Genomic DNA, 13,262 nt, shown 5'->3' with positions numbered 1-13,262 from the left:
CAATTAAAAGAATATTCCACACAAAAATTTCTTATCTGAATACGATTACCCAAAAAAAACAAAAATACATAACATTTTTCACTAGTGGAAGCATTAATCGGCATATAATACCTCAAAGCCAATTTGGTGGGCGTGATTATTGGTATCCATTTATGCCAATCTTCCAAGAGACCAAATTTCCACTACCATTTCACATCTTCACCTGCAAAAGACTAAAACTCTCTCCTCTCTTATTGCTTTCTATTTCCTAGTTATTATCCATCTTCAAAGCTGGCAGAGTTGCAGGCTGCATGGTTGAAGAAAAAACAGTTTCTGTATGTTGTTGATTTTATGATCTCTCACTTCTCATCAGTCTTCTTCAATCAAAATTGATGGGATACCTTACCTGCAGAGCTGAATCTGCTGTCTTAACCTCCAATTCCAACACCAGTACAAGCTCCATCTCCACCTACTCTGCCCACAAACCCAAGAAGAAGAATAACAGAGAAGAACCCCTCAAGATCCAACAATTCGAGTACAGTGACCTTGAAGAAGCCACCAATGGTTTCTCAGCGCAGAAACTATTGGGTAGAGGCAGCCATGGTTGCGTTTACAAGGGCGTCCTTCGCAGCGGCCGCCTTGTCGCCGTCAAGAAATCCTCCAGAGGCGGCGGCGGCGTCATTTCTCGTGCTGCATCCTCTGCCGACAGCAGCAGCAACGAAGTGGACAACGAGATTGATATCCTCTCCAAAGTCCACGGCCCTCGACTCGTGAACTTATTGGGCTTCACGAACGACTCGAGAGATCGTCTTCTGGTTGTCGAATTCATGAGTAATGGAACCCTTTACGAAGTTCTTCACAACAGTTCTCGACCCCCCAATTGGGGTCGAAGAATCAGACTAGCCCTTCAGACTGCTGAGGCTATTGATACTCTTCACTCCTCCATTCCTCCTGTAATTCACAGAGACATCAAGTCTGCAAATGTGTTGATTGATCGGAATTTCAATGCGAGATTGGGCGATTTCGGGCTTGCGTTGAGTTGCCACGTTGACAATTTCCGGCTCCGGTCGACGCCGCCAGCGGGAACAATTGGCTACCTTGATCCTGGCTATGTTACACCGGATAATCTGAGCACAAAGACTGATGTGTTTAGTTTTGGAATTCTTCTTCTGGAGATCATTAGTGGTAGGAAAGCGATTGATGTCGGGCATTCACCACCTTCAATTATCGATTGGGCTATTCCGTTGATACGGAAAGGCAAGCTTTTAAGCATATATGATCCCAGAATTGCGCCTCCGAAGGATCCAATGGTTAGGAAACAATTGGCAGTGATTGCAGGCAAGTGTGTGAGGTCTTGCAGAGAGCGCCGGCCTTCAATGAAGGAGATAGTGGAGTGCCTTAATGTTCTCAGTAAGATGGTGCCTCTTCACTCCTGGAATAGTTTGTCTGTCAGTAACCCCTGCTTGATGGTAGAGACAGTAGGACGCCCTGTAGAATCTGAGAATACCCATTCGAATGCAAGGCCAACGCGTCGAGTGGGAGAGAATGGAGATATGATGGATAGCAGAAGTTCTCGGCCATTGAGGAACTCAAGGAGAGTGTATTCTGATCTGGGTCTAGTTTTCAGGAGCAATTTGATGGATCTCATGGCTGGAACAGATGGAGACTCCAGCTTCCAGAGGGAAGCCGATGGTGTAGAACATTCATCGACTCCGGCCATTGAAAGATTCTTCGGTCCGAGGAGAGTTCGATCTGTTGGTCCAAATTATGATAGGGATGGTGTCTGCCAATTGAGTAGAAACCAATCTGCTGGAGGAAGATTAAGGCAGAGGATTAGTTGTGTCGATAGCAGGGCAGTTAGTACACAAACAGCTAAGCCCTAACAGTTCCTCATGGAGATGATTAAGGGGTCTCTGCATCAATTGTTGCAATTTTACAAGGGTATGGCTCAAGCCTGTAATGGATCCACTTGCAGAGCACAATTGGTGTAGAGTAGTAAGTAGTACATTTATTTGCTTGTTTCACCTGGAAGACCTTCTGCAATATACATATGTTAATTGTATATTGAATTAGGCATAAATTTGAATTGAAGGGCAAATCTCTCATGCCCCTCCTACAATTTGTTGATCCATTTTCCGGTTCATTTTTATTAATGCGAAGCTGATTCATTTCAGTGAGTGTGATTGAATTGATTGGTGATGAATATATCAAGCTCTCAGAAAATGAAAAATTAGGAAGTAAGGATGATTTTTGTGGTGTTTGCTTTATTGATCACCTGCTGAAATCTTCTTTCTCATTCAAAATATTTAACCAGCCTTTTCACTGAAATGAATGGTAGGGAAGTCCACATTTCACAAGATTTTCTAGATAACTTCAGGGTAATCTTGGATTCAAAATGCCCATTTCTCTCATATCACTTTGATATTGCTTGTTGGATTTGAAGCTTGAAAACAATACTGGGACTAAACAATGTAACAAATGTTTGGGTGATAACAAGGCAACCATGGACTGGATATTAAAAAGCTAGAGCACAGATTATAGCAGTGAACTCTGTTGCTACTGAGGCTCTGCCAAATGAACATAAACTCAGGGATCCAACTGTTGAGTGGATTTAATTGAGAAAGTTAAGAAAGTGGAGAGGTGGGGAGGGAGATGATTTCTCTGGAATTTAAATTTGAGAACTAATCTTACATTTCCTGAGGTCTTTAGCGAGTTGTATCTGTCGTTGTGTGGTGAAATGAAATCCGGCTGACAGATAAACATGAAGATTTGAACAATGCTGATGTGTCTTCATGGGCTGATTACTTGTAGGAGCCAGATTTCTCTGTTTAACCTTTGGATTAATTTACTTGTAGTGGCCTGTGATAGGTGACCTTTAGTTATATAAAACACTACCAGCACTGAGGGACTTCTGTTGATGACCACTTGGCATCAATCCAAATATACAGGATGTCATGGTTGAATTCAATTCATCTCATCCGAGAGAATCTCTTCCCCTTAATAAATTCTGTAAAACTTGTTTTTGATTCAGTTTGTTGCTTCCATTATTATCCTCTCGAGCTAAGCTCATCTATGAACATGTGTGGTCCTTCCTTTAAAGTTCTATAATCATTTTTATTGTTATTATTTCTTTTCTTGTTTCCATTTTTATGTAGGGTGAAGGTTGCTAAACAACCATTTTTATGATCTGCAAGTGGCTCAACCATGCCATCATGGAGATTGTGAGCTGAGATTCTTATGACATGAAATTATTGCCAGAAATAAGTATATATTATTGCTATTTCCTAAAGCGGTTTAGGAGTAACAAGCTTTGTGGCCTGTAAGCTTTTTCTTTTTCTCCTTGTGAGGTTGCAACAGCTAGTAATGAATGAATCTAGTTCCTCAATGAGATTTATTTTTCCACTCTTCATGATTATAACCAAACTCTTTTCTTCGTTGTTTCTTTTTCTTTCTGTCCCATCAAATTGATTTAGATCCTTACTGCTTCTAATTATACATCTTATGTGTTAAACTGAGTCAATGGTCTTTCTATGGATTTACCATAAAGCATTATTAGTTTGGTTGAAAGAACAGTTGCATTCACTCATAGATTAAACCCAGAGAAAGGGACAAAAAAGGGAAAGGAAAAGAAGATTGGATTGTAAGTTTGTAACTAAATTCATTGAAAGAAAAAAAAAAAAAAGGTTTTGGGACTCTGGAAAGTACAGAATAGGGACAAAAATGGAGCTTAAAATAAGACCAAAGGCATAGGGAGCAGCTGTGATGCGGAATTAAGGGTAATTCCAAGGCTTGAGAGGCGCGAGAAGGTGTGTCTGTTGCAAGTGGCCACAAGCAAAGGAAGTATATTCCTTCCTCATATCAAGGCTTTACAGCTCACAACTTTGAAACTGCATGTGTTGCCCTTCTCTTAGAGCTTCCCTTTTTGAATTTCATGAGACTAGAAACTCTGAGTGAGAACATGTTTCACAGTTTTCAACTCTATTAATCAATGGAGGATTGATATAGATATACGGTACATTGGTCTGTGTCTTCTGGGCCTCAAAATCTGGGCTGGCTTAAAACCATCCAGTTTTCCAGGTTTTGGGTTGTAAACTAGTGTGTCCAAAGCCATCTAAGGTATCACAATTTTGGCACCAAATTGCCTGAAACCGTCTCATTTTTCTCCACTGGTGGAGAAGGAAGAATCCCTTCACCATGGGTGATTTGACACTGTGATTGGGGTCAGATCGCCATGGAAGAGAGAATCTTTTCACCATGGGTGAAGATAAACTGTCTCCCTAGAGAAAAAGGCTTTGTTTTTTGGGGGGGGGGGGGGGGGGTGGGGAAGCTTCTGTCATTTTTCAATATTTCACTTGGGTGAATTTGGCTTGAAGTAAGGGCAATCTCTAGCCAACCTTTTATAGAGAAACAGGGTTTTTTTTTTTTTTTGGGAGGGGGGGGGGGGGGTTGGGAATCTTCTGTCATTTTTCAATATTTCACTTGGGTGAATTTGGCTTGAAGTAAGGGCAATCTCTAGCCAACCTTTTATAGGTTTAAAGTTTTTGATCTTGATGCGATGCTTATATTTCAATTCTTAAGCTTTAGGGCCAAATGGGAAGTTTAAGTGAGTTGATGTTGGTATGGTTTAAAGGTTGTGGATCCCATCATCTATGGGTTTTCCAACTATATAATGAAGAAGTGCCTTTCTGAAAAGGGAAAAGGGGCATATGCTCACATGATAAGAAAATTTGGTGGTTTGACAAAGGATCCCCTTCCCTCAAAGGAAAGGAAGAAATGAAGAGTACTGGTCACTCTTACAGTCTCACCAACCTATGTTTGTTATTCAGTCCCTCACCAAACTCTCCCCCCTTTGCACATCAATAACTCACTGTTTCAGGTGAGTTCCTTTGTGAGGAATCAAAGTCCCTTGTTGAGTGTTTGGTTTGAACGAGGATCCAGATCTTCTACGGTGCGGGCTGCCTGTCCTGCCGTGCTGTGCAGACACAAGGTGGTGCGCATTGACCACCTTACCCCTGCCCGAGCGCCTTGCCCGAATGGGGGTAAGGTGGTCATTACGCGCGGCCCTGTGTCTGCGCAGCACATGGCAGCATGCCGTAGAAGATCTGTTTTGTTTGAATGATCTACAGTCCATGGACTTTCTCTCTCATTCTAGGGGTGCAACAAGGTGGGTTTGGGCCAGTTTTTTTAAAACCCCACCCTAGGTTCCTTTAGCTCAACCCAGTCCGAGGTCGGGCTGGGAAATAGCAGCCCAAGCCCAGCCTTATTGGGCTCAACCTAACCCAAATTGACCCTGACAGCCCTTATTTCTATTTGTTTTTTTTTTCATTTCAGGGTTAGGCAAGGCCGGGCTAGCCATGTTTTCTGACCATATGCATGGTATTATTACGTATAATTATATATTTTATATTTATATATACAGGGTTAAGCCAGGTCAAAGTCAACCAAGGCCTCAGCCCAGGCCCAGCGTAGCCCTACCCCGGGCTTAAAAATATCAAACCCTAGCCCATCTCCCATGCTGAAAAGCCCAACCTAGGCCATATCGGTCTCAGGGCAGGTTTGGCCGGCTTGGGCTCACCAGGCCAAACTTGCATCCCTTGCCTTAAGGTTTTGGGTTGGAATCTCCAACATAGAATCATATCCCAGCTCCCTAAGTTGTCCTCCCTAAGTTATTTGTCCACATATAGATTCAGATATGCCAAAGCTACACGTGATAGAGAGTGTTGAGATGTTTAGAGTTATGGAGTTGTAGTTCCACGTCGGTTTGTTCAGGTCCTTAGTACATTCATATATTTGAGGAGCTATCTCCACTTAATGTCTTAAAGGTTTTGGGTTAGACCATCCAACATACTTCATAAACTCCCTTAAAACCAAAGTGTCCAATGAAGCAGAGAAGCTTGAAGAAAAAACAAAAAGGTGAGTCCAACTCAATGAGAGTGTAAAGAATTTTGTAAGCTGTTATTGATTCTATCCGAAGGGCCTGTGACTGGGCCTAAACTATAAATTTAGGCCCATTGCCCATGGCCTACAGGAAACCTTAGTCCTACTTGACTAATTCCAACGAAAAATAACAGTATAATTAAACCAAGGCGTAAAGTACATTTGAAAAAATCATTTGTATGACTGGCTTTCATCTATACTTGAATCTAATTATTAAAAGTGGGAATGATAAAATCATATTAGCTAAAAGAATAATTTTATGAGAAAAAAAATTTCTTATAATATCAAAATGGGAAGGAATCCGCATGTCTTGTCACATAATGACCCATGAGATCTACACTGACATTCTCTCTCCTCAATCTATATGTGAGTCTCTTATTAAACGAATTCATCTCCTCACCTTTTCATTACAATTTGGTTACCAAATTTGCACCCTTACTTAAGGCATTAGGTGGAAAGAATTCCTCGGATATATGAAAGCATCAAGGACCTAAACAAATCGATGTAGGACTACAATTTATATTTTGGAAGATATGAAGATTAGAATAACCTGGAGAGTGGCAGGGACATGGGCTCATGAGCCACTAGATTTGCTTGGACTATGTTTTCTTGACTTCTTCTATAAAATCACTTTCCATTCTAAAAAAAAAAAAAATGATAAAAGTTTATTTTGGCAGAATATAAATGGATTTACCAGAACTCAAAAACTATTAGAGGCTAAAATATATTTCAAAGCACTCTCTAGAAGAAATAGAAAAAATAACCTAAATTCTGTTTTTGTAATGAATGGGCCATTATACCAATAAATATTGAATGAACCATAAAAATAAACAAATTGATATTAGAGTTAAAAGGGCATACCCAGTGCACAAGGCTCCAATTACTTCACAGTTTGGGGAAGATCATGTGTACATTGCCTTACTTCCGGTTTGTGGTTTTATGAATAAATCCATGAGACAGGGTGGTTTGAATTGGCCATGTATCAAATTGACTTATGGTCAATCGTTTTATGTCCATGCCTGTGTATAGTACTTTAGTCAGTATTTTGCACACACTTTTTTCCTGGATTTTTCAAAGTCCTATTTTGCAAATTCTATTTGGACTAAAACTTGACATGTGAGCAAGGATCCTAAGAATCTACTTGACTACAAAATATATCCCTATTTGATCATACGACGCGGCACAAGTGATTTTAAAGAGAAAACTCTTTCCACGATCGTGGAGGAATCTTTGTTAATTTAATAGATCGAAAAGATGATGAACTTCTTAGAAAATCCTCCAATTCTTAATCAGATTAAAAATAAACAATAAATCTGGCTATATTAATACCTCAAAATACTTCGAATTTAATAAAACGGCAGAGTTGAGATTCTTGAGCTGCACAGTATTAATTCTAAGTTTGACTTAGAATATAAAAAACTTTAGAAGATCGAAAAAGGATTCTAAAATAGAGGGTACTTAGTAGCTCTTTCAATGGATGGGATTTTGAAATGGGTCTAATTTGGCTCCAATTCGAATATAGTTTTCTGATAAAGTTCTTATCCAGCCTTATCAAGATCTTATCCTATTAAGAGTGATATGTTTAGTTAGTGATAGAATATATAATTTATTACTTTTAGAAATTTTTTTTTTAAAGAAATACTATGATCTTCTCAACAAATATAATTTCTTTTGCAGTGTCTAATCCGAAAAACAACTCAAAAGATAAACAAGTATTGTAACCTTTTTGTTTTTATGCTTGTTCCAAGTTTAAAGGGGAGAGTTCAGACTATTTAGTTTAGTCATAAATTTTGGGAATAGAACTAAAAATTTTTACATTCCACATGTATTTGAAAAAATGTGATAGGTTTTTTTCAATGATGGTAAATTTTTACATTTCACGTGTATTAAAAAAAATGTGATACGATAATGATTTTCCATAATGACTAGTCATTTTCAAATTACTATGAAAGCCCATTGTTTACCCCCAAACTTTTGGTAACAAGAGAAAGGTAAACAAAAGAAGGTTAATCTACAAGTTCTAAATACACCTATAATTGCATCATTTAGACAGAAAATCTAGTAACGGAAGTTGGTGAAAAAAAAATTGTAATTTTTTTTTTTTTTTTGTTTATCCTTTTAGAATAATACACTTCTTTTTTCAATGAGGATAAATCGTGTCATTCACATTGATGGTGATCACTCTTGAAAATAACATAATTATATTTATTTTTAAATTATTTTGCACCTTTGAATTAAATAACTTTTGGGAATAAGACAAGAGATAATCAAAAGAATGCTAGAACGTCTCAGTCTGCAACTTTGGTGACAACAAACAATTTGTAAGCTTACTTTTTGCGTGTTTTAGTTTATTACATTTTTTTCTCCTTTAAAGGAGGATAAAAACTTGTCATATCACATCTGTACTAAAAAAGAATGTGAGATGATAATTAAATCATGAAAAATGATATAATGGAAAGTTGTTTTCAAATAAATTTAAAATCTCTTTGTTATCATGACTTCAAGAACTTTTGAGGATAAGACAAGAGGCTATCAAAAAAAGGTTACATATTCTAAACATCCCTATCAATTTAAAGAGGTACATTCTTATTAATTTAAAGACATGGACATAAGAAAATAAGAGGAATTAGTTATTAAACTGATAGATTAGATAAACTTTTGTGACCAACAATATAAAATAATTTATTTACAAAAATGTTATTTAAAAAAATTAGAAAAACAACAATTATTAGTCATAATATTGTTAAATATAAATTTTTTTTAAGTGGGCCTAATGTAAACCAATTACTCTTTCTTGTGGAAGAAGAGAAGAAGCTTCATGGATTGAAAATTGGGAAAAAATGCATTCAAACTTGGTATTGGTTTCAAACACTACTTTGTAAAATTATTCTTTGTTTTAGCTTTTCCACTACTTAGTAAGGTGATAAAACCAAAGATAATCCATTTTAGGGGTGTCAATGGGCCGGTTCGGGCCGGTTTCGATTCGGGCTTTTCGATTTCGGTGTGACTTTTATAGAAATCAAAACCAAACCATTAAGAAATATTCGGTTTCGGTGCGGTTTGGTTTCGTGTTGGTTTCGATTTATGATAACGGATTGATATCGGTTTGGATTCGGTTTGGTACCGGTTTTATATAACTAGTAAGGTCCGGTTAGTACTAATTTTTCTTCTCTTTCTCTTTTAAGTACATAAAATAGTTCAAATACAATGCATCTTTGTATCCTATGTCCTATGGCCTATGGATACAATTGGTTGGGTAATCACTAACAAAGGATATGAGATAAAGTGAGAAACTATCACAACACATTTAGGGGGCAATGGGGCATTAGGCATTTACTGATTTACTCATTTATCGGGTTAGGTCGATTCGGTTTAGGTTCGGGCTACCGGGGCACCGTCGGGATAGCCCAAACCAAACCAAACCGTTTGCCTTTATGGATCCACAAATCGAACCAAACCATTAAGAGTTCGGTCCGGTGTGGTCCGTGCTCGTTCGGACTGGTTCGGGCCGATTTCACCAGTTCGGGTTGGGTATTGACACTCCTAATCCATTTTAACGATTGCTAAATCCTGAATATAATAGAATCTCTACTATCTCTATCAATCCCTAGAAATAGAAATTGTTTCTATAATGGCAATTTATATTGGAAGTAATTTTCTATGCTTTCCTCGAATGTATCTCCCAAGTTTGAAATTTTTATCAAAGACTAAAAATTAAAAGCTTGAGAAGTCCCTATCAAATTGCAAACAAATGATTGTGGTCCCTTAATGGACAACAAGAAGTGATGAGGAATTAAGTATTATACATGTCTCAATCACTAACCATTGGATTTGTTAGATACCAAAAATTATGAGTTGTTCAAATCAGCATGATTCTTTTCATGCGTGCATATATTATTAATAGCAAAAGGTTTTCTATACAAACACGTCTAAAGAGGTATATCTTTAAAAAGTGATTTATTTTTGAAAAAATGTTCTCGGTGCCGAGTGGCAGGCTGTGCTCAGAGTCTCAGACACATGGGGTGGACGCGCAAAATGGCTGCCCTGCCCTCCTCAATGGTAGAAATGTCATCCCCATGTGTTTGGGTGCAACCTGTGCTGCAGCACAGAGAACATCGGCCCTTTAGGGGAAAGATCCCTGTTGTACTCTTAAGGTACGATCTTTTTCAGTTTTCACAGATTTTTTTTTGTTTATTTTCCTATTTTTTGTCCATTGTGGACCCTTATTGATGATATTATTCCATGTATTGTCATTGATGTAGCATGGAAGATTCCACATGCATTGGTAATTTGAGGAACCTTCCCCCAATTTTTATATTGAGGAGGTATGATATTGATAATCCAAACCTTAGATAAATAGAGTAACCCTTGGAGTGATTACAAGTTTCGGAGAAAAAAAAAAAAACACATAGAAATAATACAAGTAGATTTATAGACAGGTTAAAAAAAATAAAGATCGAATTTTCTTTCAACCATAATAAAAAAAATCTTTTAATCCATGGGTTCTGGTGGTTGAATGGAAGTCTTGAAATAATGCGAAGATTATTTAGGGCTTTATACAATAAGAGATGAAGAAATTAATAATACCCAATGGCTAGATTCTCTTCACCTAAAATAAAGTATATATATATATTAAAAAAAAAAAATCCCCCAAGTACACAATAGCTTGGATGTCACCCTCAAACTTGAGCAACATAATAATACAAACTTTTTATTTTTTTTATAACATCATACATGAGATAAGTGGTTATGTATAGGATCACAAGTAGGGGTGTCAATTGGTCGACTCGGTCGATTTTTGTTCCTATCAATTTAAGGATTAGCGCTATTAACGTATCATTTAGTTAATCGGGCCTTATAGACTAGGCATAATGACATTTATATTCGATCAATCGGTTATTGGTTCATAATTGGATCCATGTTAATATACCTATATCGGACTATAAATGGACTAATTGGGTTAATCAGGTTATAATCATATCAGTAGCGAGCTTTAACCGATTGGTTACTGGTGTCCTTTGATCTTGGTTGGATGCCTATCAAACTACAATCAATCAAGAACCATCAAATATTAATTGGTCTAGCAATTCCAAAAAAAAATATTAATTGGCCTAGGCCAGACATTGGACCCTCACTAATTAAGTTACTAATTGGTTGATCCAGTTTCGGACTTTATTCGATCGATTTTTATCAAACCTACTTTTGACACCTCTGACTACGAAAATTATCTCCTTCAGTTCCCCACCCAAACCGATTCCCTTGTTCCTCTAATAGTGGAGTGGTGGACTCCACCCAAACAAAGTGTTCAGGTAGGGGTAGGGTGGTCATTCCAATACCCCTTGTTAGAGAAACTAGGGAATTAATCCGTGCGGAAAACTGGAGGAGATAAAGAATCAAAAGATCCCCTGACCATGGTTTGAGGTATTGGTTACTTGAAACAGTCGATCCGTATCGTTGAAATGATACGGACAAGGGTACAAAAATCGTTTTAAAAGAAAAATGACACAAGCATGGTTGTAGGGATATCTGCCTATTTAGATTTTTACTTAGTTTATTATTTTCCAGAGCCGTACGTTAGGAATCTTGGAAGCCGCAAATTAATAAAAAAAAAATCTTTCAGCCCATTCTAGATGAGTGGTGAGGTATGCGATCTCGAGATTCCATGGATTTTCGTGAACAACGGGCCCCACTGAAGAGATTCTTCACATTCATTTCACCTGTCATTTTCAACGTTCCCGGTTTATCACGCCGTAATAAACAAGTGATAATTACAGAGTAGGACCTTAGACCTTAGAAATATATTTATTATGTATGTCATGTCCATCATCCTCAATAAACCCTAACCCCTTATTCACTTTAATACTTGGAACCCTAATCCTAATCCTAATTTACTGATCGTTCTACTTAGGTAAGATAGATCAACATCTAGACGGAGAATCCAAGATGCCAGAAGCAATGTTCATTTATGAAGGGGTAGTAAGATGGGGGTGATCCGAATGGATATCGGCGATCTCATATTCGATACCGATTCCTAAAACTCTGGTGTAAATAGAAATTTCTTAGTGGCCCACTTAATTCTTTCGGGTGATAAAATGATATGACAATTCAAACCATTTGATAGATCACTGGACAAATTTCATTGTCAAATTCAACCATATGCTCCCTTGTGTATTAGGGTAAACCCCCATATATGTCCATGCAGGCCAATGAGCTATGGTACTCTAACCACTTTGCACTCTTTTCTATGATCTTGGATTTTTCCTGGTTCTACAATCTATGCTTCTAGGGTTGAGGTGGAATCTAGCCAATTCTGACTGAGGAATCCATTTTCTAAAAGATCTTAGTTTTGGTGCTTTGGTGGATTGTCTGAGATCCTTTTGATGACCTATGTTGTGTTGAAGAGATATTTATCCGAAACATAATTGGATTGGAATCTGCTAGATCCAATTCAAATCCAATTCTTTGTTTTAAAACCCTAGTAGGGGTCTTAGGGATCTATTTGTTTATAAAATTTAGGCCACTTCCAACATACCACACAACAGATTTGTGGGCTAACCAGATATACTTTGCCCTAATAAATTTGATAAACTATTTCTTAGCATAAAATTTACTTTGTTCCTATACACCTCCACCTTCATCTTCTTTCTTTCTCCTTTAACTTGCCTTGGGCTCAGGACTCATGATTTCAAGTTTTTGAAATAATCACGGAGATTGGATCCATATGATGAAAGTTATAGATCAAAGATGTGATGGACTATTGTGGACCATGGACTTTAGGGTTTTCTTATAGAGTTTCCTGATATTTTCCTAATGGTTGGGTACCACTTGGGTCTGTCATTCTCCTTGGAAAATGACTTCAATTATTATATGAAAGTCTTAGTTCTCATGTATGAATAATAGCTTTCATAAAAAAGAGAATGAGAAAGAAGAGAAGACAACAATAAGAACTGAGAACTCATGGTGCATAGGGCTCACAGTTTCACTAAAATGGAATCAGATTAGTCAAATTGACGGATTTGGATCGGAATTGGCTGAAGCAGATCTCAATTCTCTAATTCCGGAATGACCGATTCACAATCTGTTTCTAGGGTTCAAGCGGAATCCGACCGATTCCAGCAGATTCGGAACCGATTTGAAATTTATCATACAATCCAACCTATGGCATATTTTTGGAATACATAAAAGAGAATTTATGACCATTATCAATGAAACAAAAACTTTATATTAGGAGGAATAAATCCCCTCTCATTTTCTGTTCTTTTCTATTCCCATTTTGGGTGGCTAGGGAAATGAGAATTACACAGGCCACAGGTTATCACAAACTCATTAAAAGCATCATAGCATCT

General features: G+C 37.5%; 1 protein-coding gene across 1 annotated transcript; it reads left to right on the top strand.

Annotated features, from left to right (window-relative positions):
• The first annotated feature begins 314 nt into the window (after window positions 1-314).
• LOC122672859 (serine/threonine-protein kinase-like protein At3g51990) lies at window positions 315-2,152 on the top strand. The gene has a single exon (XM_043870358.1). The coding sequence runs from the start codon at window positions 372-374 to the stop codon at window positions 1,860-1,862; it is 1,491 nt and encodes a 496-aa protein (XP_043726293.1). The 5' UTR covers window positions 315-371; the 3' UTR covers window positions 1,863-2,152.
• The last annotated feature ends 11,110 nt before the right edge of the window (window positions 2,153-13,262 follow it).

Source organism: Telopea speciosissima, chromosome 8 (assembly GCF_018873765.1).
Source record: "Telopea speciosissima isolate NSW1024214 ecotype Mountain lineage chromosome 8, Tspe_v1, whole genome shotgun sequence".
NCBI classification, from domain to species: Eukaryota; Viridiplantae; Streptophyta; class Magnoliopsida; order Proteales; family Proteaceae; genus Telopea; species Telopea speciosissima.
The sequence above is the reverse complement of the archived record's forward strand: the minus strand, read 5'-3'. Positions and strand labels throughout refer to the sequence as shown.

What these genes read in the sequence shown, in the direction of transcription:
- LOC122672859 (XM_043870358.1), top strand. Translation starts at nt 372, where the DNA reads ATGGGATACCTTACCTGCAGAGCTGAATCTGCTGTCTTAACCTCCAAT.